General features: G+C 64.9%; 3 protein-coding genes across 13 annotated transcripts in view; all 3 read left to right on the top strand.

Annotated features, from left to right (window-relative positions):
- RABL6 (RAB, member RAS oncogene family like 6) overlaps positions 1 to 2,638 on the top strand; it is a 60,175-nt gene extending 57,537 nt beyond the window's left edge. For all 9 annotated transcript variants that reach the window (XM_074846718.1, XM_074846715.1, XM_074846716.1 and 6 more), the window contains one exon: positions 479 to 2,638. In XM_074846718.1, coding sequence (XP_074702819.1) covers positions 479 to 676 — 198 coding nt within the window. In that variant the 3' untranslated portion in view covers positions 677 to 2,638. The remainder of the gene's footprint in view (positions 1 to 478) is intronic.
- A 9,416-nt stretch (positions 2,639 to 12,054) lies between these two features.
- On the top strand, positions 12,055 to 22,747 carry AJM1 (apical junction component 1 homolog). Of its 2 annotated transcripts, none has more exons than XM_074846227.1 (3): positions 12,055 to 12,540; positions 16,620 to 16,693; positions 18,591 to 22,747. In XM_074846227.1, the coding sequence occupies exon 3, from the start codon at positions 18,651 to 18,653 to the stop codon at positions 21,891 to 21,893; it is 3,243 nt and encodes a 1,080-aa protein (XP_074702328.1). In that variant the 5' UTR covers positions 12,055 to 12,540; positions 16,620 to 16,693; positions 18,591 to 18,650; the 3' UTR covers positions 21,894 to 22,747. The 2 variants fall into 2 exon arrangements, with proteins under 2 accessions (XP_074702328.1, XP_074702327.1); XM_074846226.1 differs by lacking the exon at positions 12,055 to 12,540 and adding an exon at positions 12,925 to 13,188.
- Positions 22,748 to 22,847: 100 nt separating this feature from the next.
- On the top strand, positions 22,848 to 24,686 carry PHPT1 (phosphohistidine phosphatase 1). 2 transcript variants are annotated; one of them, XM_074846229.1, is made up of 3 exons: positions 22,848 to 23,372; positions 23,706 to 23,830; positions 24,305 to 24,686. In XM_074846229.1, the coding sequence occupies exons 1-3, from the start codon at positions 23,302 to 23,304 to the stop codon at positions 24,367 to 24,369; spliced, it is 261 nt and encodes an 86-aa protein (XP_074702330.1). In that variant the 5' UTR covers positions 22,848 to 23,301; the 3' UTR covers positions 24,370 to 24,686. The 2 variants fall into 2 exon arrangements, with proteins under 2 accessions (XP_074702330.1, XP_074702329.1); XM_074846228.1 differs by having other exon boundaries at positions 23,245 to 23,452.
- Positions 24,687 to 24,918: the final 232 nt, after the last annotated feature.

The raw sequence follows: 24,918 nt of genomic DNA, 5'->3' as shown, positions 1-24,918 counted from the left end.
GCTCTGCAGACCATTAAGCTTAAAAGCAAGCTTTTAGACCAGTTGAATTTTGAAAAGGCAGTGTGTGAGTTTGTAAAATACAGGATTAAACAGAGCAGTGCACCTCTGCTGGGCTGAGGCTGTTGATAGCACCATGACTTTTTTTCCAAGCAGAGGGGTGTCCCTGACAGACCTGATCTCAGAGGCAGCAAGGGAAGTCTGCAGGAGGCTTTGTCTTTGACATTTCTGCCAGTCCAATACTGTGGTATCGTTGGGCACAAACTGCCTGACAGACCACTACTACATATAAGCCAGATGGCCTTTCCTCTCTTCTGTCCAAACTCACAGAAGGGTCTTTGGGAATTAACTCTAAGCCAGCCTTGGTAGTGGATGCTTCACCCTAAGAAAGGTCCCTGTCAGAGCCAAGTTTCAGGGTGATATATGCTGGGTTACTGGCATGCTCAGAGGATTTACTAATAAAAATATTCTCATTTTGCAGGAAGAGGAGAAGTCTGTGAAAAAGAAGAGCAAACACAAGAAGAGCAAAGAGAAGGAGGAGAGCAAAGAGGAGAAAAAGAAAAAGAAAAAGAAGAGCAAGGAGAAAAACAGTGAGATAGATGAACTTGAGGCTTTTCTTGGAGGAGGAGGAGCCACCGTGAGCAAGCCACGAGGAGGTGGGGACTATGAGGAGCTGTAGGCTGGCTGCATGTACACGCAGCGGACTCTTCTATCATGGCTGTCTCCATCTTTTCTTACGAGTCACACCAGGACAGGTGCAGATGTGTAAAGCTTTGGCCATTTGCCGTATATTCTCTCAAAACAGAGTTGGCAAAACAAAAGCTTTACATCTGTGTGTGCTGTTCTGGTGCATTCGTTACACAAAGAAAATCCAGCTGAGATGTACTTGAGTAAGGGGAAGGTTCAGGGCATGGTTCCCAGGCCTGCTTCCAGGCTGTCATTTTTTCTCCTTCCAGCGATGCCCCGTCGGGTAGCTGGCAGGGTGTGGGAGGCAAAGGGGATCTGCCTCCTGCTCTGCCCCTGCTCTATTCCACTCCTGCACACCTGAAATTCCTGTCTTGTTAAGAGGAGTGCAACAAAACATGCCGCATGAACGCATCGTGCTCGCCTGTCTCAAGTCTTTAACTTTTTATCCTTCCTATTTTTTTAATGAGAAAGGTGGTATTGGCCATTGCTCCACCCAGCAGTTGATGAGCTTTAAATCAAGCAGATCATGCTATGGTACAGCTCTCTAAAACAGCAGCCGCAGGGCCAGAATGAGAGAGAGAGTGTGTGTGATTTTGGAGTCCTTTGAATGGGACCTTTCTGCACAGCAGCTTAATTAGCACTTACTGGTGCTGCTGTTGGAATTCATGAAGCCCCATTGATTTCCGTGGCCCCAGTGTCTCAGACACTACACGTAAGCTGCTATGCAGTTTGGGAAAACAATGCAAAGTGCAAAGCTAACCTGAAAAAGAGAGAGAAAAATCAATGCTTTTCTGCATTTCCCACCCTTGAATTTGCATATACTAGAATCCCCTCCCTTTGGTACCTCTCAGGGACATGACTCTCATGTAGAAACGAAGATATTCAGAGCTTCAGAACTGTCTACAGGGACGTGTTAGCATGGCAAGGCATTTGCTTCTCAGGCATTTTACAGTCACGCTGTAAAACACCGGCTGCCTCCCTACACTGAGAGGGACAACCACTGTAGCTCAGACAGCCCCCTTCCTGGTCCAGCTTCTGCTGCAGCCATGTTTACTGGGCCGAGCCTCCCAGCAGCCAACGTGCTGCCTTTCCCTGCCCCAGGTGGAGAGCCTCCTCCTATCCCATGAGTTTGGGAAGACTTTTAATTTTTGCTTTGAACTTAAACCTGCTCAGCGGCATTAAACCTTGGTACCTGCTCAGCAGCGTCGGTGGCCATTGGATGGGCGCTACGGGCCAGCCCTTTGCACTTGCCTGTGTCTCAGTGAGCAGCCCCTGTCTTTGATGGAGCTTATTAGTTCTCCGTACCCCCTTCTGTTTTGGTTCTGGTGTCCCTTTCACAGCTCAGATAGTGAAGCTTCCTCCAGGTTCTGTGCATTACATTACCCTGTTGCTTGCAGGTTGATTTGAGGTTTGGTTTTGTTCTCCCTCTCCCCTTTTTGTTGTACAATGTCAACCATGAAATCCAATCTGGGGTTTCCTTCTACATCCCTATAAAGCAAGGTGTTCTTTTGATCCGTTATCCACTGCAGATTTGTCTTGATCAGCAGGCAGTTACCTGCTCCATTTTTTCTTTTTCTTTCCCCCAGCTCCCAAAATGCACTTGTAACTGTTTCCCTATAAAACAAACTGGTTTTTTTTCTGCATGAGCAGTATACTGTTCAGGTCTGTTTGCCATTAGCATTTGCCTACTTCTCTGAGCATTACAACATTTCACGTGACACTGTAGGGAAATTGCATGGGACAGTTCAAACTTTGCACGTCTGGGGAGGAAAAAGTGGATGGGGACGTGACCGGTTTGTGGCCTCTCTTGCAAAAAGGCAGGCGGGCGTTCAAGCTTCAGCTGGCTGCATTCCTGAAAGCGCTTCTGTTCTGTGAAGATTTTGGGTCATGTTCCATTTTGCATCGAAAAAACCTGGTACAATCCATTCTGACTATAAAGCTCTGTTGTACAACTGCCTCTGCACATCTTCTTCTCCACCAAAAGCAGGTCTGGCTGGGCTCAGGAGCTGTGTGTCCTTCCAGGACTGTTTCACAGACGGGCATCCTGCTGCCCCTTCCTCATGCTGTTGCATTCTCACACTTCGTGGAACAGGGCACTAAATTAAAAATTGTTTTAAAAAAAAAAGTTGAACTTCAAAACTATGAGTTCTGTCCCCAAAACTGAAGTCTGTCCTGAGAGAGCTGTAGTTTCACACAGCATAAGGGAGACGGCATTTTTGTTCAGCTCTGCTTCCTTGCCAACGCAGCTCTTGGTTAGCAGAAGGCTGCACAGGCACCGCGTCCCCTGGAAACACTGATGTTGGCATTGGTTTGTCTGTCACCCGGGCCAGATTTGACCACCGTAGGAGCCTTTACACTCCCTGCGGCTTGTGTTCCTTGTCAGCACAAGGAGCTGAGACAAAAAAAAAGCAAAGATGAGTCATTGTCTTCCAAAATCCTCCTTTAAAAGAGACAAGCAGATGCAGGAGCTCTTTACTTGCACTAGAGCCCCGGGAGGGTGTGTGGCATGTTCTGGCTTTGGCAGCAAGGTCAGGGAAATCCCACCCTGTGAGTGAAGCAGGAGTATGGAAGGGAATAGCAGCAAAAAGGCACTTTTTAACTTGGACCTTTCTCCGTTTTCCAGGGAATGCTGTACTGCTTAGGGCTACAGCATGAGGTGTCATCCAGTGCCAGCAAGCGTGAGTGAGGGGAGAAAGGAATAGACCTTGTCTGAGCTGGGCTCTCACATGCCCAGTCTTTCAAATAAGCTAAATATAAGAAGTATATGTACGTGCCTGTCGTTACGGGGAAGCTACTGCAGGATCACACTGATATAAATAGTTCCTGTGAGCATCTCTGGAAGTACCAGTGTATTTGCTTTTGGGTTTTATCAGTCATCCAAAAAAAAATCAAGAGCTTGAGAGGCTGAGGAGCTGCAATTTCTTGCAGTTAACGCTGGCCAGAGCTGCATGCTGGACGAGGTCTCGGTTGGTTTAGAGCAGCAGGAGGGAGAAGTGCAAATTTATCTCTGCATTTGTAGCCTGCCAGCTGGGCCTGGCTCCCAAAGGGAGCCCTGTCCTTGGGTGCGGCTGCTGGGGGCACACGCCTGGAAGCCGTACTGCCTGCTCCCCTGCCTCCACACCGCTGGCTGGTTGAGATCCACAGGGCCCTCAGCCACGATGAGATTGCATCTTGGCTTCCACTGTGCCAGCTTGAAGCCAGAGCATTCGTGATAAACCATGAGAGGTAACTCTGAGGTCCCCTGTTCCCACCTGCTGTGTCTTCCCAGCCAGGATCGCTCAGCTGCTGACCAACCCTCTGTGGGGTGTGGTACAAGAGCTGCCTGAGGAGCAGCCTCTGTTCGCTGGAGCATCAGGCTGGTCTGGCAGCCCTCCAGGAGGAGAGGAGACTAGTCTGCAGGAGTCTGTGTGTCTGCTTTGTGGACAGCATGTGTAGTATCTCAGCTGTGACAGCCGGGACCCAAGACGTGAATGGGAGCTGTGCGCCCAGCGTTTATTTTGGGGAGTGTTCCTTGCTGTACCCGTCCCTGGAGCTGGGACAATCCAGCGTGACAGTTAGCAGCTCCTGTCGCTCTTGGCAACTCCTGGTGTGTGACTGGATGCAGCTGCTGCAACAAGACGTGAGTGAAGTCGGACTCTGAGAGCAGACTGACATTTTGATCTCACAGACTTTTCACAGCGTTGCCTTCTGTGCTGGCATCCCTGTGGCTCCCCAGCTGGGAGCTGATTCTAGCCAGACCTTCCAGCTCACCTGCACCCGAGTGGCCTGGAGCTGTCTGGCTCCTCTGTGCCTGTATGTCCTCCCCTGAGGATCCCTCCTGTGCAAAGGCAGCATGTTCACAGCATCTTTCTCTTGATGGCCCAAGTCTCCTTAGCACAGGTGGCTGTCCCTGCTCGCTAGAGCTCTTGCTCATGTTAATCTGTGTTAGTGGCTGTCACAAAACTTGTCCCTGAAAGAGAATCAAGCTGCTTAGCACTGCTGCTGCGCCGTGCAGGTCCCCAGCTCTGCATGACACAACCTGTGCCAAAAGGACCGCGTCTCTTGATACCCAGTCCATGGCTTCCTCCGCCCCCGTGTCAAAATACCAGGTAGAAAAATAGCACAAGGACAGATTGACCAGTCCTTGCAGCTCCCACCACCACCAAACCAGCCAAGTTTCCAGCATGCCTTTGGAAAATTGTCCATCAGTCTTCTGCCTCGAGGCTCAGGAGCTGTCTGATAATTGCCATCCAGATTTATTTCTGGCCAATTTATGCTTATTTGTTCCTTTGCCAGCACTGTTGTTTAAATACTGCTCCCTGCTCGTAGCCCTGCGCGGACAGAGCTCGTATCCCTGCGCTACTTTTGTTGTGCTGGACAGGCTGTGCTCGCAGCCGTCCTTGGCACCGGCTCCCCTTTGAGTTCATCTTTCTGTGGCCGTGCCACTCCAGATGAGCTCATGCTAGGGCTGGTACTTACTGATTCCCCAACAATGCATCTCCTCCTGCACCCCGTGATGGGCTGGCCTTTGTCACAGCTGTAGCCTGCTGGGGATTTGCAGCTAGCAGCTGGCTCACCAGTGCACCAAATCTTCATCATTCTGCATGATTTATGATAAGGGCCACATGCAAGGAGCAGTGATCCTGCCCGTTGAGGGATTCAGTTTCACCCTGTTTCTGTTGCTCCCATAAGTTTTCACGTGGGTTGCCAAGGCCTGGGGTGGGAATTTGCTTCCTTCCCTCCAGCAGTGAACATGAAAAAGTTACTGAAACTCAGGTTTTAGCTGAACACAAAATGAATATGGGACCTTGCAGGTGCTTTTGGAGGAGGCCAGCCCTGCAAGCAGCTGCAGGCTCCTGGAGATGCTGCAGGGCTGGACCAACACCCGGGCTGCAACGAGCCCCAGTGTGGATCGGGCCAGGCAGCGCTGAAGGGAGGGCAGCGAGCAGGCAGGTGGCTGGGCTGGGGGCAAGGCGTCTAATGGACATGCTGCCTGCAATTTCCCTGCAGTCAAGGGCCCTGCTTCCTGGAGAGACCGTAGTGCTTGCCTGTCCTTTGGGGATGGCCCTGAGCTCGCAAATGAGTGATTCTGGGGAAATCCCGCAGTAGGATGGGCTTAGGGACCGGGTGCTGTAACCTAGCAACGGTCTCAATCATGGCATAATATAATTAATCCAGTGCTGGCTCAGTCCGCTGCTTAAAGATACCAGGGCAAGTGGCTGAGCCTTTTTAATTTGTGGGTTTACCTCCAAAACAAGCCTTTAGCATCTCAGGCATGTCACACACGTTCCTGGCCCTAGCATGGCTCATGGTGAGTATCCAGTCTTCATCCTTCAACCATTTCACAGGGAAGTCGCTGAGCAAAGGGAAATAATCCCCTGGCAACTCAGAGAGCTGTCGTGGCTGCACCCAGTGGGTCCTGTAGGCTGACGTTGGTCAGGTGAGATGTGCAGTGGGCTGAAGCAGTGGGTTCAGGCACGGAGGACCTGTGGGAAACTAGAGCCCCATTACAGGTTAAAGCAGGAGGTGTTCCCAGGACACGCGGGACACTGCCGTGGGGCAGCAAGCCAGCCTGTGAACCCATAAAACTCTCTAGTTCTCTCCAAATTGTTGGCAGGCTCTGCCTTACAGTGGGAGCGAGGAAGGGAAGCAGCGGTGTGGCTTTCTGTCACTGCAGAGGGGAGGGGAGGAGGAGTAGGGGGTGCTGAGTCTCCCAGTGGCAGGGGACACCCGAGAGGTGCCAGTCTCCCCTCTTCCACATGCCTCTGCCTGCTCCAGGATAGCGCGTGTTGGCGCGGGGGAGCTCTGCCTGCGCCTGGGGTTTGGTCTGGGTGGCAGCTGCAGACGGAGACCGTGCTGGCGTCTGCAGCCTGGCTGCGGGAAGAAGCCAGCAGGCTGGGAAGAGAGCAGGCTTTTCCCTGGAGCTGGTAGGAGAAACACCCCTTCTTGTGCCATTGGCGGGAAATGGCTTCGTGGCAGGGGGCAAGGTGTGGGCTCCCACCCTGGCCTCGCTGCCTTGAGCACTGCCCGGTGTTGGAGTCATCAGCCCAGCACCGAGGAGGTCAGTTCGTGCGTCACTGGGGGGGCTGACGGCTTCGGGGGATCATGAGCGACTGATGCTGGCAGGTGGCATTACTGGGGCAGGCTGGAGCGGTGCCTGGCGCGGGTGCTGCCGGCTCTGCCCAGGCTGCTGGGACACAGCTCCCTCCGCACACTGGTGCTGCGTCCTGCTGGCAGGACAGCCCTGAGACCCCTCCTCACAGTCACCGGGGAGGGGGAGGGTGCCCTAAACGGGGCATCTTCTTGCTGCTGGTCCTGCTGGGCTCAGCAGATGGATGCCCTGACGGCCTTTGGGGACTGACCTGTCGTTCCCAAGGAGGCAGACAGGAATGTGGGGTTTTCAACCCTCTTTACAGGCAGGGACCCTAAAGCCAGCAGCTGCCTTACAGACTTCACGCTCAGCCTCTTCTGCCACCAAAGCTGCTGGGAGCTGCAGAGCAGGCTCCGGCCTCCTCCCAAGCCCTGAAGCGGGCAGCAGGGCCTGGCATCTCCCTTGTTTCAGAGCTGGGGGAAGGGAGGTGATGGGAAGGAAAGAGGAGGAGAGAAGCTGGAAGGAGGGGAGATTCCCCCTGCACCCAGCCCAGGCCTCACGCTGTCACCAGCCAGCCCGGCTGCTCCTCGCTCAGGGAAAATGGGAGCATCACCCCCAGACAGGAGCTGTGGGGTGTCCAGCGGGCAGTGGCAAGGGGCAAGCGAGTGGGCAGGCAGGCAGGGCAGCCGCGAGCACCCCACCCCATCCCATCCCACCCCATCCCATCCCATCCCACCCCATCCCATCCCATCCCATCCCATCCCATCGCATTCCACCCCACCCCACCCCATCCCAGTTCTGCCTCACTCCCAGCTGTGGGATCCCTGTGTTGCCTTGGAAATGGGGGATTTCCTAGCAGCCTGCCGTGGTGCTGCCTGCAGTGGGGTGGGGGTGAGGGGGCGAGGTCTTCCCCATGCCCATGCTACTCTGTCCCCCCAGGCCTGCCTGTGACGCTCCCCACCTCATCCCTTCCCCATGGGCAGGGGAGGGCGCTTGACAGCTGCCAGCCCCCGGCTCTGGCCACCCCAAAGCCGCTGCACTGGCCCTGCAGTGGGTGTGCTCTTCCCCAAGGGGCTGCAGCGCACCACCCGCCTCGGCTGCCCACGTGCTGAGGACGGCAGCCGGGGAATGATGAGCCCCGGGCAAAGGGGGGGTATCAAATATTAATCCCCGCTGTAAATTCAGCAGCGTGGGAGGGAGCGGGGCGTTGCGCAGCATCCCCAACACCTTCCTGGTGGCATCCATGTTGCATGTAGGTCCCCAGATGGGCTCTCCCTGGGGGCATGGTGAGGCACTGGGTGCCCATTTCCTGTAGGGTGGCCATAGGTGGGTGCCACAGCCCCCCCCATCCTGTTTTGGGGTGCCCCACACAATTCCCCCAGTGCTGGAGCCCTCACCCTGGTGAACTGCTTTGGTGGCTGCAGCACCCACGGGGAGTGACCCAGCCACACGCCGAGCCCGGGGGCTGGCAGCCACCCCCTGCCCGCCCAGCCCTGCTGCCTCCCCACGGCACCACGGGCTGCGGTGGCACAACACATCCCACATCCCCTCTCAGTGCTCGGTGTGGAAACCCGACAAGCTCCTGTAGCTGCACACTGGGGTTGTGCGGATGTTTCTGCTGCATTTGGGAAGCCGAGTGAGACCCAGAAGCCATCTCCTCACCTGCCTCACCAGAGCTGCTCATGCTCGACTCAAGTCGCACCCTGGCCCCATTTCTTGCCGAGCCGTCACCCCGCGGGTGCAATCGCCCTGACGCCGGCCTCCATCTCGCGGGTGGCCCTGAGGACAGGCTGGCGGCTGCCTGCACCGCGCTGTCGCTTCCCATCGCCGTCCGTGTGCTGGGCTGCCCAGCCCGCGCCGGGGCTGCTCGCCTCCCTCTCGACTTGCTGCCGTGCCATCAGGGCCGCCCGGCCCTTCGCCAACAAAACTGAAGTGGGAACCTCCATGCTGGGCGGCAGCAGGTCCTGAGCTGCCGTTGGGGATCTGCCACATCACACAGCCACCGCCCCAGACAGCCCTGAGCGCCCATGGTGCAGGATGAGCCTGCTCTGTCCCCTGGGCTTGCCAGGGCATCCCCTGGGAGGGCGGCTTGGCCCCTGTCCCCCCAGGCTGGGCATTTTCGGGACCCGCTGGCTCCTTGGCACCTGCCAGCCTGTCACGTCCCGCAGAGCAGGTGCCAGAGCGTGACCGGCACCGGCCTGGCTGCCCGGTCTGCCAAGGCGAGCACACGGGCTCACAGCTTCAGCACAAGGGGCGTCCGTCTGGGTGAGGATGCGCCCTCTCGCCATCTCTCGATGACCAGCCCAGCACACGTGGCAGAGGTGGACGTTGTTTGTGTTTAACGTCCAAATTATTTTTCCCTGGTTGCTGTCTGAGCTTCTCTGAGGAATCGGCTCCTTTTGCTCTCTCGTAGGCGGCCCTGCTGGGTTCCCCTGACACCACCACACCAGTGCCCCAGTCCCGCTGCCAGACTGGGGCTGGGAGAGTCCTGGGAAAACCCCTTTCTTGGAGGCCTTTTGCTGCCCCCCTTCTCCTGCCTCTACCCGCTTCCCCAGTGAGGTGCTGGCCCTCCTGGCGGATTGATACAGCATTTTGCAAACGCCCAGAAAGGTCTTTCTAGCTTCAGAACTGCCCTGTACTGGCGGTGTCAGAGCTGTCCTCCTCCACCCATATCCGTGTGGTCCCCACCAGCCTCCCCTGTCCCTTGCCACGTCGCTCTGGCTCAGCGAGTCCCCACACCCAGCGTGACGCAAGAGCTGGGGCCGGGAGAGGCAGGTTTGGGAACTGGCACACCGGGTGGCCCCTTCCTGCTCTGAGCTGCACCAGGGGGCTGGCGCTCAGGAGGTGCAGGTATCCTGAGCCAGGTGGGTATTGAATCTCACGAGCGAGCAGGGCTTTGGGCCGGGCAGGTGGCTGGTGAAACCAGCCAGCCCCAAAACCTTCGGGGTTTTTTTCCATCTTGCAGAGCTGGGGCTGGGCTCTGCCGGTTCACCCCGCAGCTGCTCCCCACCGCCCGTGGGGATGTGCTGGTCAGAGGGAGGCACCGGTGACGATGTGTGGGAGAGCTGGGGATGGAGCGGGGCTCTTGGTGACCCTGGCACTAGGACGAGCAGCATGGCGGCGAGGAGGCACCCAGCTCCCCTGCGGCCACGGCGGGACAGGCGGCCTCCAAGGACAGGGGTGGTGGGTGGCCCCCAGGCGCTGCCTGTCTGCATCATCCTCCAGCCCTGTGTTCCCAGCTGTGCACGTCCCCAGTGGTCCTTGGGGAGGACTGACGAGCTGCCCCCAGCCTCACAGGCTGTGTAGGACAGACGTGAGCCCCCACGCCCCCCCCAAGCCACGGTCTGTCCTGCTTTGGGGCTGGCCAAGTGCCCAGCATCACCACGGACCCCCAGTGTGACCTGTGGGCACATTGTTCTTCTTGCCTCAGGCAGAACTGAGCCTGTCACACGCAGACATGGTGACCAGGGCCACTCTGCGTACGGTGACAGGGAGATGCACAAACCAAGCCCTCAGCCCCAGCCGTGCTGCCTGCCCCGTGCTCCCCAGCACAGCCAGGGTGTTGCTGGCGGTTGGCGAACGATTAGTGTGAACACCTACAGCTGCCATCGCCTGCGCAGGGGGGGCCTCTCCCCAGCCGCTATCAGCAGAGACCGGGGCAGGAGCTGGTGGGGAAGCTGAGTCACGGGGATGCTGCCCATCTCGGCTTTGCTCCCCGTTGGGCCTGGGGGAGGACCCAGCATCGAGCGGGCAGAAACCCTGGCAGAGGCGGGGGGTTGCCCCCACACCGGCCCAGCCTGGCTGCTCCTGGCCCCGATGGCGAGCCACAGCAGGAGAGCCAGCACACACACCCCAGACGCAGGGGCAGAAGCTGCGCCTGCCTGGGGACAGGCGCCGGGCTGCCCTTTCTCCTGCAGGATCGTGGAAACAAGCCCCGGCTCGTGTTGTCCCTCTGGCCACTCACATGTCCCCCACCGGCAGGACAGGGGCCCCCGGCAGCTCGGCTGGGGACAAGCCCAGACTTGCACAGTCATGGCGGGGGCCCAACGCCGCTGTCCTTTGCACAGGGGTAGGGGACAGCCCTGTCCCTCCCCACAGAGCCCTGCTGCCTGTCTGAGGTTGCTACTGGGGGTCCCCCTCTGTCCGAGGGGCTGCCACCCCTGCAGGCAGCAGGCATGAGGCCGGGGGGCCACCCCCCCACCCCTGCCCAAGACTCCCTCCTCCTCCTCCTGTGGGATCTTCCCCTTCCTCTCTCCCCCAGGCTGCCCCTGGCCTGACGAGGTGTCCACAGCCCCAGTGACCTCAGCACAGGCCCTGGCGCTGCCATCTCCGTTGGCATGGAGACGTGCCCATGGGCCCGTTGGATCCCTCAGCACTTTCCAGCCTAAAATAGCAGCCACCCGTGGGGAGCAGATGGTCCCACCGCCCCTTGCCATGGGGCTTGGGGGACGTGGTCCAGCCTGCTCGTCCCCTGCCCTTGGGCAGCCGGGGCCCTGTGGCTGCCCCGGAGCACAGAGCTCTGGACGGGTGATCTTGATCTGTGCAGGTGTCACCCAGGGCCACAGCTGCAGGGACAGAGGGTGGCACCACAGGGATGCCCTCAGGGCAGGAACCTTGTGCCCACCTGGCAGCAGCATCCTCCGTGCCCGGGCCTCTGTGCATTCCCATAGGATTTGGGCTCCTGCATCATTTGGGTGACTGTACCCATGGGGGATGCTGAGCCCTGGCACCCCCCTGGGCGGCGAGCTGGCCTGGCCCGCGCTCCTGCGGGCATCACGAGCCTCGCCTGTGCTCGGCTCCGGCGTGGGGCTGGTTGGCGCAGGGCCGGCAGCAGGCGGGGAGCAGATGGAGCAGCACGGTGGGGGCTGTGGGGTCCGCAGGGGCAGGAAGCCGGGGGCAGCGGGAGCGGCCGAACCGGCAGCCCGAGCACTGTATCCTGCAGTGAGGAAAATGGAAGTGCTGGGGGGGCCAGCGGAGCCCGGCTGAGCCCAGCCCAAGGGCCCCAGGGGGTCGCTCAGCCACGTCTGTGCAGCAGGGACCAGCTGACCCTGTGCCCCAGCTCCCCCCGTCCAGCTGTTGCACCCTGTTCATCTGTGCAAGGAGTTCCTGGGGCTCAGCCCAGTCCCAGGGAGGGCACGTGCTGCTGGCCCCGATGGGCTCGGCTGTGCCCACGGCGTCCCTGGGAGCACAGGGGGCATTTTGGGGCAAAGGGCATCAGCCTGGGCTGCGTTCCTGCAACACCATGTGCTGCGGCCCCTGTGCTCACCGCGGCACTCCTCTGCCCTGGGAAGGACGCTCCCGGCGCCGCGGCGGAGGGAAGGAAGGGTTTTGGCTATGGAGGGTTCTGAAATCAAGCAAAGTGTGGTACGCGCCTGCTGTGCAGAGACGTGCGGAGGGCGGCAGACCTTAGCTCTGGGCTCGGAGCCACGTGAGCTTCTGGCAGGTCCCCAGTGCCAAAGCCCCTTGCTGGGGCATCCACAGGTGCAGGGACCCTCCGCCGCCCCCGGGGTGCCTCTCCGGGGCTGTGGGCAGTGGCTGCTGGCTCAAGGAGGTGGGAGATGGGGAAACTGAGGCAGAGCTCTGGACCATTGGGGCCGCTGTGTGACAAGAGCCATCAGATGCTGCCTTTGCCGGTCTCGGCACGTTGCCCGTTGCATCGCTGTGCAGCCCCCCACCGGGCAGCCCCGGCACCTCTGGGAAAACGAGGCCACTCCACGGAGGAGCTTATCGGGGGATTTCACTGCCCAGTTGGCCACGGGCGGGCAGGGCCGCAGCGATGTGCCAAGGTCAGGCGGGACGCGGTGCCGGGGGGGACGGTCCCGGGGGGTGCTGGCACTGGGGGGCTGCTGGCTCCAGGGCAGGCGCCGGCGAGGGGGTGGGGGGGTCATGATACACGGCGTTGGGCTGAGCCCCCCGGCACCTCGCCGGGAGACACCGGTGCCTCGTCTGGGGGCACCGGGGTCCCGCGGGTGACCACACCCGGGGTGCGGGGGGACCCCCTCGAGGGCTGGCACCGGGAGAGGGGCACGGGGCGCCGGGGGTCCCCCAGACCCTGCCCGGAGGGTCCCGCAGTGGGCGGGGGATGCTGCGAGGGGCGGGGATGGAGGCCGGGGCCGCGCGGAGCAGGACCGGGAACCGGGTACCGGTGATGGGGACCGGGGCCGGGGGCGGCGCTGGTGGGTGGCTCCCGGTCCCGGCCCCGGCCGGTAACTCCGCCTGCCGTATTTATGGGAAAACAAGCGGCGGCAGAGCCGGGCGGCCGCGGCGAGCGTCGGGCCGTGCCGTGCCGTGCCGTGCCGTGCCGTGCCGTGCCGTGCCGGATCGGGCGGAGCCGGGCCTGGCCGGGCCATGGCCACCGGGGCGGCGGCAGCCCGAGCCTAGCGCGGCGGCGGGGATGCGGCGGGGGGGCCGCCGGGGCGGCGGGCGCGGAGCAGGTAAGGGGGGCCCGGGCAGGGGGCTGGGGCCTGTCGTACTCTCGGGAGACCCCGACCGGGCCACCCCCCCACGACCTCCCCGGACTATCTCATCACATCCGATCCCCCCGTGCCCCCCCCCCCCGAGCCCCCATTTCATCCCCCCGTGTTCCACATCCCCATCCCAGCTCATACCACCCCATCATCCCCCCCGTGCTCCCCCCACTGCCCCACATCCCCGTCCCCATCGCATCCCCCTGTGCCCTCCCCATCCCAGCCCTTCAGGCCCCCCGGGCCATCCTCATCCCGCGCCCCCGGGCCGAGTCACCCCAACCCATCGCATCCCCCCCGCCGTGTCCCCCATCCCCATCCCGTCCCGCCGCAGTGCCCGGGCCGGGCCATCTCGCCCCGGTTCCCGGCGATGCCGGCCCCGGGGCGGGCTCAGCGCCCTGCGCGGCCCAGCGGGCCCGGTGCCGCCCGGTGCCGGTGCGTAGCGCGGGGGGGGCCCGGGGCCACCGCCCTGGGGTCTGCGGGGCACGGCGGCGGCAGCGCCCGGGACAGCCCCGCTCCCCCCGGTTGCGTCCCCGGGGGTCGCCCCACGCACCCCCTGCCCGGCCCGGGCACTGTAAACCCACCCGGGGTCCCCCGGCCCCGAGGTGCCCCCATCCCTCCTTCCCCCTGGCCTTGCCCGTTTGTGGGTGCCCCTCCAGGGTGGGGTGCTGGGGCCTGGGTGACAGGGGGGAGGCTGAGGGCTGGATGGGGTGGGGGCATCCCTTGCTGCCCCTGGGGTGCTGCTCACCCCTCACCTGGATGCCAGCACTGGGGGTACCCTCCTGGGCTGGGGCTGGGAGTGCTTCTCCCCCTGGCAGGATGAGCCCCTCCAGGGGGTGCAGGCAGGACAGGGGGTGCTGGGGCACCCAGGGGGGCTGGGGGGGGTCAGTGCAGGGGCTGGGGTGGGATGTGGTGGGTGCCAGGGGCACAGGGCTGTGTTGGTCAGAGCCAAGGGGGCACAGGGGATGTGTGGAGGGGCAGCGCAGTGTGTGTGTGTGGGGACAATGCCATAGGGGCACAGGGCACTGTGTGTCTTGGGGGGTGCCCTGGGGGTGGCACAGAACTGTCTATTTGCCACGTACACAGGGCAGGGGCTGGGGGGACAGTGGGTTCCCTGGCCATGGGCAGCGCGTGTGCCAGCTCCCTGTGCGGGCAGTGCCCGGGCAGCGTGTGCACAGGCAGCATCGGCCGTCAGCGCCCTCCCGGCGCGCAGGCCTGTGCGCAGCGTGGCCGTGGGCTGGCAGTGCCCACGGCGCAGCCACTGCACTCCTGCCTGCACAGGCAGCAGCGTGCCGGCGGTGCCTCCGGCGTCAGCTGCACCAGCGCAGGGGTCGCAGTACACGCCAGGTGCTGCGCTGGCCGTTTCCAGATGTGGGCACCGCTGACGTGCTCGGGGCACTGCCCGCGCTGCCGGCGTGTCGGCGGTGCCCGTGGGGCCGCGCGCAGGCAGGGAGCTCGGTGCAGCGCGGCGGGCACTGGCAGCATGCTGGGGCTGCCTGCGGGCTGTTGCAGTGGCAGCAGTGCAGTGCATGTGTAGGCAGCGTGCTGGCAGCGCACCCGGTGCAGCGCGGCCTGGCAGCGTGCAGGCAGGCAGCACGCTGCCCGTCTGCTCAGTGGGACGCGTGCAGGCAGCGTGCATGGGGCACCGCGCTGGCAGGGTGCTCAGTGCAGTGTGTGCAGGCAGCAGCCTCGCCGTGTGCATGGGGCAGGCAGCGAGCTGGCAGTGCCCTGGCAGTGCTCAGCGCAGCATGGGCAGGCTGGGGGGCAGCGCACAGGCAGGGCGGTGTGTGCAGGCAGCTTGGGGCACTGCACGGGCAGCGTGGGGACAGCAGGCTGCCAGTGAGCGGGACAGTGCCCTGGCAGCGTGGTCTGTGCAGTGTGCAGGCAGTGTGAGGGCAGCTGGGGGGCAGTGCCCCGGCAGTGCTCAGTGCAGTGGGGGCAGGCAGCGTGGGGACAGGCTGCAGGCAGTGCCCGGGCAGAGCACTCGGTGCAGAGCACGCAGGCAGCACCCTGGCCGTGGGCACGGGGCAGGCAGCGGGGGGGGCAGCGCACAGGCAGGGCGCTGCAGTGCCGTGGCAGCGCAGTGTGCACTGGCAGGGCACTGCACAGCCCCGCTGTACAGCCCACACGTGCTGCATGCAGGCAGTGACCCAGTTCCTGGCAGCCTCCCGCGGGCCCCCCCGGCAGCCCGGGGTTGCTCCTGGCCCCCAGCATCCTCATGCCGCTGCCGCGGGCCGGAGGGGCCGGGGGCCGGGCGCTCACGTGTGGCTCGGCGGGAGCAGCGTGCGGGGCAGCGCGGGGTGCCGGGCTGGGAGCGAGGGCAGCCCCCAGCTGCAGGCAGGGCCCCACGGGCAGGGCTGGGTGCTGAGTGGGGTGGAAGCGTGTGGGTGGCACCGGGCCCCGCAGCGGTGGGTGGTCCTGTGGGCTGCATGGGGTGGGTCCTGCTGGGTGCCCCTTGGCAACCCTGCGGGCCAGCCGGGGGGGAGCTGCTGTGCCAGGGACAGGCTGGGTAGAGGTGTCCGTGTGTCCTGCCCAGCAGGGGGGGCAGAGCGGGGCTTTACGACAAACTGCCTGGGCCCTCCGTGGGGCGGGGATGTGGGCACGGGGCTGGCAGCGTCCCCAGGGGCCGTGTGCCCCCGGAGGGTGGCTCCTGCGCAGGGAGCTCGGCGGACATCGGCAGCTCTGAGAGCGCGGCCAGCGGCGTCAGCACCCCCAGGGTGACACGGCCCGGAGACCCTGGGCCCCTGCCGAGAGCGGGCAGGGCTGGGGGCGCCCAGTCCCCGCCAGCCAGAGGGTTGGAGACCAGAGGGGACGCAAAATCCTCTCCCTGCGGAGGGGACTCAGCGTCGGGGACGGGGGGTGTGGGTGCGCGGCGGCACTGGGCAGCAGCGGGCTCTGCTCCCGCAATGGGCAGAGGATGCCCACGGCTTTGTGGGTGCTCTGCTCTCCCCGCGGCGCTGCAGAACCCCGGCTTCCCCCAGCCCCCCCGCAGTGCTGCCACCCCAGCAGCCTCCCCACGCACCCACGCTGTCCTCGCAGAGGAGGAATAATTTGGAGAAACCATGGCAACCCTGGGCAGCGCTGGGGATGCCAGCACCGCCCTGTCCCTGGGTCCCCCCACTGCCGCGGCCTCGTGCGGGTCTGCGGGCAGGGGGGAACTGCTGGGGTGGGGGGGGACGTGCCAGTGCCCGTGGGATGCAGTGCCCACGTCCCCAGGGCACAGGGATGCGCACAGGGGCCTCGCCAGGCGACAGCTCAGTTTGGCCCAGCAGGGTCTTGCGGCTGCAAGGGTCCCTGGGGGTGCTCAGTGTCCTCCCAGGGTACCCCATGGCTCCGGCTGCCGCCCCTCTGCCATGGCCAGGGGCTTCCTGGGACCCTCACCTGCCTCTTTTATTTTGCAGTGCTGGGATGGAGCTGCCGCAGGGCCCTTGGCCAGCTCAGCCCACCCACCTCCTCCCTGCTGCTGCCGGACCAGGTAGGACCCTGGGCTGTCGTTCCCTGCCCACCAGCTGCCCCAACACCACGGGGATGGGCTTCCCAACGCCACTGCTGGCATCACTGCGGTGTGGGGTGCTGCCTTCCCAGACCCGCCCCAGCTCCCAAGCGTTGTAATGCAGCGGGGCCGATGCTGAGCCACTTCTCCAGGGGCAAACCTGCTTCCCCAGCCCTGGAGGCACCGGGATCCCCATCTCCTCCTGGCATCAAGCTCTCCTCAGTGCACCCCAGGGACAGACACCCCAACCCCACTGGCTCTGGCATCTGTCCGCCCCCCAGCTTTGGGGTGAGACAGGGCTTTATCTGGGTAATGAGGGGGGAGCCAAGCCCCCCTCCCCATCTCTGCATAGTCAATACTGCTTCTTGCCAAATAAAGACTGTTCCTTTCCTCCCAGAAATACCTTCCCTGTGGTCCTCTGCTGCTGTATAAAGCCAAAGGCCTTTTGCTGGCCTTTGCTGTGCACCTTTAGTATATTGTGGAGCAGCTGGCACCCACCTGCACTCCCGGGCCCCTCGGCCATGTGGCTAAAAAAACAAACCTTCCTTGGATGTGGTGAGCATTACAGCCGGCCGGGTGTCCCTGACGTGGGCAAGGCCGGCTGTACGTCCACCTGGTGCCGATGGCCGCCTGCAGCTGGCTCTCAGTGGGCTTTTGGTGAGGATCAGTGCCACAACCCACCGGGCCTTGCGGGCAAACCACCTTGTCTGCTCCCCGGGTTGCTCTGGGGGGCTTGTGCTTATGTCCCCCCCTGGTCACACAGCTGTGTCACACATGCGGCTGGGGACTCTGCCCACCCCGGCCACCCATGCAGCATTGTCCCAGAGCAGGTAGGGTGCGTGGTGCTGGTGCACGGTGGGTGCCAGACCCCCTGTCCCACGGGAGCTGCAGCCGCCGTCCCGCTCGCTCTCCAGCCCAGGAGACGTGTCCTGGCTGCAGGATGCAGGAGAGGACAAAGGTGGTGGTGCTGAGCCAGCACAGCCCCTCCGGTGCAGGGCTGTTGTGGAAGAACCCCGGGTCTGTCCTGCTCAGAGCCACGGGAAGCGGCAGAGGAGTCGCTGCTGGCATGTGGGGTTGAGGCACCGGCCCCGGCACCCGCCCGCCAGCCCCCAGCGCTGCCCGTGCCGGTCCGGAGCTGACCCAGGGGCCGATGCGGCTGCAAGCAGCCAGGACTGTTGGCACCCCGCAGGGGTGTTCATGAGCCACAGTGGGTGCAGCTGCCCCAGGGAAGGGGTATGGCTCCTGCCCCCACCCCAGAACCCCAGAGCTGCGTGGGCTTCGAGACCACCACAGTGGGTGCTCGTGGTCCCCACCCCTGGGTGATGCTCCTTCCTGCGCTGCCTACAACGTTGGTGCTGGGCACAGCGTGTGCTGGGACGTGGGTGCACGTGGTCCCAGGAGACCCCGCAGCCACTCGGACGCTCACAGCGAGGGCCGGGCACACGTTCCCCATCTGCTATGGAAAACCCTGGTGTCCCCAGCCCCGTTCAGACCTGCCATTCCCTGTAATGCTGCAAGAGGGTCCCCGTGTCTTGCACCCCAGGAACAGGAGCATGGCAGTCGGTGGCCTCCTCTCCCTGCAGTGAGAGGGCACCCCTCCCTGCCTGCCCTGCGGTGCCCGCTGCACCCCCAGGTGCCCTGCCATCTGCTCCGCTATTTGCACCCCGGATTTGGAGCCTTTTTCCAGCTTCTTCCCCCAGTTGGGATCTGACTATTTACAGCAGCAGCAGAGGCTGGGACTCCCCCGACCCCTCATTTCTGAAGAAGTGGCCAAACCCTCCCCGCCCCAAGCCAGGAGCTGTGGGGATTTATCCAGTTGCCATCGTGGCTCCCCGAGGTCCCCGCCAGGATTTAGGCGCCTTCATCTGTTCTCTTGTAGGGCTGGCTGCCTTCTGAGGCCATCTGAAGGGGAGCTGGCAGGAGAAGAGTCGCTTTTAAGATGACACGAACAGACCCACCTGACATCCTGGTGTCTACAGTGTACCAAGACATAAAGGTGGCCACCGCAGCCCCCAGGGATTCGATCGTCTGCCAGCCCCTGGCACAATGTGACGCCTCCATGTCCTCATCCCTGCCCCGCGAGCCGCAGCCCTTCAACAAGCGCCACTGCAGGAGCTTTGACTTCCTTGAGTCATTGGACGAGCAGCTGGGCACCCCCCCAGCCATGGAGCGCTCCTGCCCACGCCCCGGCACCCCCGAACCTGCACCAGGGCCGCCAGGCAGGCGGGCGCCGCCCAAGACGGACCCTTACGCCGGCAGAGCCCCCCCGCCGAGGAGTGAGCCGAAGCGACGCGCCCGCTCCAAGAGCGCGCCGCGGGTGAAGTCCACCTTCACCCCGGTGCCCATCACGGTCTCGGCGTCGCCGCCGCCGGCCCGGCGCGGGCGGGAGGCACTGCGGGTGGCACGGGAGCCCTCCCGCCCTGAGCCCTCGCCGCGCCGCGAGACCCAGGTTCCCCTGCGGGCACTGGCTAACGAGGTGCACCCCATCAAGCTGCAGCCGCAGCGCAGCAGTGTCAGCCGCATCTCCCCGCTTTGCCTGGGCAACAACTGCTTTGAGGAGGGGCCGGGCGCCAAGGTGGGCGCCAGCCCCCACGTCAAGTGCCGGGTGGACATCAAGCCGGATGAGGCGGTGCTGGTGCACGCGGCGCGCAGCCTGCGGGCAGCCCAGAACAGGCAGGAACCGCAGCGCTGGCCCCGTGCGCCCGGGGCTGCCCGCAGCCTGGCGGTGCCGGGGAGCAGGCAGGCGTCCGCCTCCCGCACGCCCACCCCCAGCGATTCCTACAGTGGGGACCCCCCGCTCCTGCCCTACCCCGGCGAGTACTATGAGGCAGACCCCCGGGCGCTGGCATACCAGACGGTGCCTGTGCCAGCCTCGCGGGACTTCAGGGAGTACCCGGAGAGGGGCTGCATGACCTTCTCGGCCGCCGGCGTCCCCGCCAAGTTCTTCTACGCAGAGGAGCCGGCGCGGTGCCCCAGCCCCGCTGTGCCCCTCCGCAGCTCCGGCTATGCCAGCTACCCCTACCCCGGCCGCCACGCCGTCCCCCAGCACTTTTACACCGAGGACCCGGCCAAAGCCGCCATCCACACGGTGCCACCCCGGACGTTGTACGTGGAGGAGGCGCGGGGCTACCCGGTGCAGGAGGCGCCTGCCCGTGCCTTCTACGGGGACGAGCCCCGCTTTTATCCCCCCCGTGGCACCCCTGTCAAAACCCTCTACACCGAGGACGCCCGGACGTACCCGGCCCTCGGCTCCTCTGCCCGGGTCTTCTATGCCGAGGACTATGGGAAGTACCGGGAGCGGGAGGTGCTGTCGCGGACGTGCCCCCCACCCCGCAGCACCCAACCCTTGCACTTCGGTGACTGGTACTGCCCTGAGCGGGGCACGCTGCCCTACCAGACCTTGCAAGTGTCACGCTTTACCCCGCAGCCAGCCGGGCGCGAGGCCATGGTCTCCTCCTGGCACGCCAGCTACGGCGTAACCCCTCCGCGACTGGGCCGGGAGAGCCAGCACTACTCCAAATCCTGGGATAACATCCTGGCGCCAGCGGCGCGCAGGGAGGAGGTCCTGCAGCGCGGGCGCAGCTACGAGAACCTGCTCGCCCAGGAGCAGCACCGTGCCTTATCCCCCGAGGAGCGCCGGCAGCCGGTGGTGATCAACCTGTCGAGCTCGCCCAAGCGCTACGCCGCCCTGTCCCTCTCAGAGAGCTCCATCCTCGAGAGGGTGCACGCCGACGGTGGCCGTGGCCCCCCGGGCCGCTCCTGGTACGTCACACCGGAGATCACCATCACCGACAACGACATCCGCGCCGACGGGCTGGGCCGGAGCGAGAGGCGCTCAGCCAGCTGGGATGTGCTGGACGCGGGGCGGGAGCGCGGCCCCTACACCGTGCCCTGTGCCCCACAGCCCGTCCCCAGGGAGAGCGGCTCGGGGCGCCAGCGCAGCCTGGAGCAGCTGGACGAGCTCATCACAGACCTCGTCATCGACTACAAGCCGGCACCAGGCCACCGCGCCGGGGACAGGGACAGTCTCGCTGAGCAGCTCAAGCAGCTTCTGAGCAGCAGCGCACCAGGGCCCCCCCGGCGGGGCGAGGGCAGGAGGGTCCCTCCCAGCGTGCCTGAGGGACCCCGACCCACGAAGGAGCAGCCGGGTCCCAGCTCCCGTGCCAGTGCCCCGCGCCCCCCGCCCGCCTCGCTGTCCGTTGGCCCCTTCGAGAAGTCACCGGAGAACTGCTCGCCTGACCTGAGCGCGGAGGAGGACGACATGATGATGTGCTCCAACGCCAAGTGCCGGCGCACAGAGACCATGTTCAACGCCTGCCTCTACTTCAAGTCGTGCCACAGCTGCTACACCTACTACTGCTCCCGGCACTGCCGCCGCGAGGACTGGGACACGCACAAGGAGAGCTGCGTCTACGGGCGTGTGGGCAGCGTCTGCCGCCACGTCCTGCAGTTCTGCCGGGAGAACACCGAGGTGCACAAGGCCTTCTCACGCATCGCCAAGGTGGGCTACCTCTCCCGTGGCCGTGGCGTCCTCTTCCTGGGCTTCCCCAATGCCGGCTCGGCTGAGAACTTCCTCCAGTTCGGGCTGGAGAGCCTGCTGATGTCCCCCACCTACCTGTCCCTGCGGGAGCTGGAGAGCTACTCGGACAACCTGGGGGAGTATGCCCGGGAGCTGCGGGAGACGGGCAACCAGTACGACCCCGATGAATGTTTCCTCCTGAATGTAACCGTGGCCGTCACTCAGAAAGTGCCGGAGAGGCCGTCGCCGAAGATGCAGGTGCCGACGGTCAGGAAATACGCCAAGGTGGCCTTAGCCTCCTCCAGCCCCGAGAAGAAGATCCTGAAGAAGGAGCGGGACATGGAGACATTGATCCTGACGCCCCCGCCCGGCACAGCGGACATCGACAAGGAGGGGGAGGAAGGCCGCAAGGCGCGGGAGGTCTGCTTCATCAACATCCAGCGGGAGCTGCGCATCCGCGGCGTCTTCCTGCGGCACGAGTTCCCTGCCGTCTATGAGCAGCTCTGCGACTTCGTGGAGAGCAACAAGCGCTTCACCCCCACCACCATCTACCCCATCGACAAGAGGACAGGCAAACAGTTCATGTGCATGATCATGGCAGCCTCTGAGCCCCGCACCCTCGACTGGGTGGCCAGCCCCAACCTCCTGGATGACATCATGTGAACGCGGGGTGTGGACCCCCCCAGCACCCCCCGGGTCACCCCCCTTTGTAGATAGGTGTTGCCCTGTCAGCACGGTGGGACGGGGACCCCCTCTCGGATGCAGCACCAGGGGAGGCGTCTGCGGTGGGCTGCCGGTGGTCAGCCTTGGCTGAGGGAGCTGCAGCCAGAGCAGCAGGGGGGCTGGGCTGGGGGAGGCCGTGGGACAACGGGAGCACGGGCCGAGGTTTGCTGTGGGGTGCAGGTCCCAGCCAACGTCCTGGCGAGGCCCCACAGAGCCCTCTTGGGGTGAGCCAAGGCCTGAGCAGGGGCACCCCAGGCACCCTCCCCAGCCTCTGCCCACCGGGCAGCTCAGCTGCCTGCACACCCAGACCCCCCCTGTGCCTGCCCACACACCCTGCCTGAGCCCAGGGCCCTGCCCGGCCCTCCCCAGTGCCCCCAGTGCCCCCAGCACCCGGGGTCCCGCGGAGCACCGCGGCGCTGCGGGGGCTGTGCCCAGGCTGTGGGTGCTGCTGGCAGCCCGGCGGGGTCTGCGGCGCTGCGCGGTTTGCGCTGGGCTGCACAAGGTCTCTGCTCCTGTAGCGTCTGTGTCCTGAGCGTGTTACTGTGTGAGCTTCAGGTGCGGCGGGGACCCCGTAAGGGTGGCTGCGAGGCACCCTTGGGTGTCCCCCGCGACCCCATGAGGCCTCTGGGTGCAGGGTCCCTGCATGCGGGGTGGGGCTGGGGGGTCGCTGGATGCTGACACGGGTGCAGGGCCGTGCCCAGTGCTGGGGGCCGAGCCAGGCGTGGCCCAAGGGCGGGTGGTGGGCAGCCCCGGTGCCCCCGGGGAGCACGGCCGCCTCCCTTCCAGGGGCTCGAGGTGAGGGGCCTGCACGGGGACTGGCACGGCGCGGCGGGGGTGGCCGTGCAGTGGGGGGCGGGCGCGGGGGCTCTCACCGGGGCAGCGCGGGGAGCCGCGGGCCGGCGGCCGGGGTGCTGTGGGCCGGGGAGCGCCCGCGGGGGGGTGAGGGCAGGTGGGGCAGAGCCGGGGCTGGCACCACGCCGGCTCCCGCCACCCCCCTGCTCAGCCGGGGCCGCCTCCCGTGGCTGCCCGGTCCCGGGCTGACGCAGCACTGCCCGCCCCGTCTGCGCCCTGCGCGCTGCCCGCGTCCCGCCCGCTGCCTGCCCGCTGCCTGCAGGCAGGGTGCCCGCGGCCCAGCTCCCCAGCCAGGCCCCTCTCCCCGCCGCGGCTTCCACCATCGGCAGCCGCGGGAGAAGCTCCCGGTGCCCTGCGCCCGCCCGGGCCCCCCGCACCCCCCGAGGGCACCCCTGGCCCCGCGCAGGGCTCCGCCCCCCTCCCGGCTGGGGGCGGGCCCGTGCGCTGATTGGCCGTTGAGGCGGAAGGGGCGGGGCTTGGCGGCGGGGCGGGCGCGATGGCGGCGGCGGCGGCGGAGGCGCTGTCGCGGGTGGCGGACGTGGAGATCGACGGCGGCGGCGTCTTCAAGTACGTGCTGGTGCGCGTGCGCGCGGCCGGCGGGCCCGGGAAGGACGTCGTGCGCGGCCACGGCTGGGCCGAGTACCACGGTGAGGGGCGCGGGGAGCGGGGCGGGGCTCCCCGGGGGGGCTCCAGGATCCCCGGGGGTGGGCTCCGCGGGGGGCCCGGCAGTACCGAGGGGAGCGGCTGAGGCTGCCCCACACCGCGGCCCCCTCCGCGGGGCCGGGGAGCCGGCGAGGGGCTGCCCCGGGGGGTGGCTCAGGCCGTGGGTCCCCGGTGGCCGCCCGCCCCCTCTCCGCTCGCCCTGACCCCCCGCGGGCCCCCCCCGCTCCCTCCCCGCAGCCGACCTCTACGAGCGGATGGCGCAGGAGCTGGAGCGGCAGGGCCTGGGCTGCGAGTGCCTGGGGGGCGGCCGCCTCTCCCACCGCCCCCAGGAGAGGAAGATCCACGTCTACGGGTACTCGGTGGTAAGCGAGGCGCCGCGGGGGGGCGGGGGATGCACCCACCCGCGGACGCGCCTTCCCCCGCCCCCCCCGACGGCAGCACCAGTGCCCGTGCCGGTGCCGGGTCCCTCGGGAGCAGAAGGGCCGAGCCGGAGGGCAGCGGGTGCTGCCGGGGCAGAGCTGGGGGTGCCCGCGTCCCGTCGGGAGTGCCCCCAGGAGGGGATCGGGGATGCCGGGTGCCGGTTTTCCCAGCCCCGGGGTGGCCCCGTCCCTCGGCCCGGTGCCGTGCTGTCCGGCGGCGGGGCCCAGGCTGAGCTGCCCGCGGTCTGAGCCGCTGCCCCCGAGGGGTCGGAGCTGGCCCGGGCCCAGCAGCACCTTCTGCTGCCAGGGTGTGCTGCTGGGGCACCCGCTTGCGGTCAGCTGCCCCAGGGCTTCCCCCAGCTCTCCCGGGGGTCGTAACTGCACTGGCTCCACTTCGGACCCTCTCTCCTCTGCCAGGGCTTTGGGCGAGCGGACCACTCCGTGACTACGGAGAAGCTGAAAGCCAAGTACCCGGACTATGAGATCACCTGGGCGGACGAAGGCTACTGACTTGCTCTGGCCAGGCAGCGGCACCAGCCTGGAGCTGGCGCAGCCGGATCCAGCGTCGGAGCGGTGGCAGCAGGCTCCCCGTGCTCTGGGCTCTCCTGGTTTTCCTTTGTGTTGAACTCGCCTTTCGCCGCTGTCACCCGGCTTCCCACGCGCCGTGGGTGCTGCCCACCTCCCCGCCACGGCGCGGTAAAGCCTCGGTGCAGCCGGTGGGTGCTCTGTCCTGGTCTCCCTGGTGGCGAGGGGGTTTGTCCCACGTGTGTATGTGAGAATTAAACACGTTGGGAGCACAGTTGCTTGCGTGGTCACACGTTCACGGCTCAGCCTGCGCCTTCCCCTGGGTCTGGGTTGTACCCCCTTACAGTGGGAGTGACCACCCCTGCGTTTCCAGCCCCTTGTGGGGGGCCTGACCTGGCAGGGTCTGGGGTGGGGACAGCAGAAGGTGTGTCAGAATTAGCCTTGAGAAGGGCTGAGGCAGGGGAGGAGAAAGCAGTGGGTGGCCACGCCGGGCGGAGGGAAGGGCA

Source organism: Strix aluco, chromosome 20 (assembly GCF_031877795.1).
Source record: "Strix aluco isolate bStrAlu1 chromosome 20, bStrAlu1.hap1, whole genome shotgun sequence".
NCBI classification, from domain to species: Eukaryota; Metazoa; Chordata; class Aves; order Strigiformes; family Strigidae; genus Strix; species Strix aluco.
This window is presented reverse-complemented; position numbering and strand designations above follow the sequence as displayed.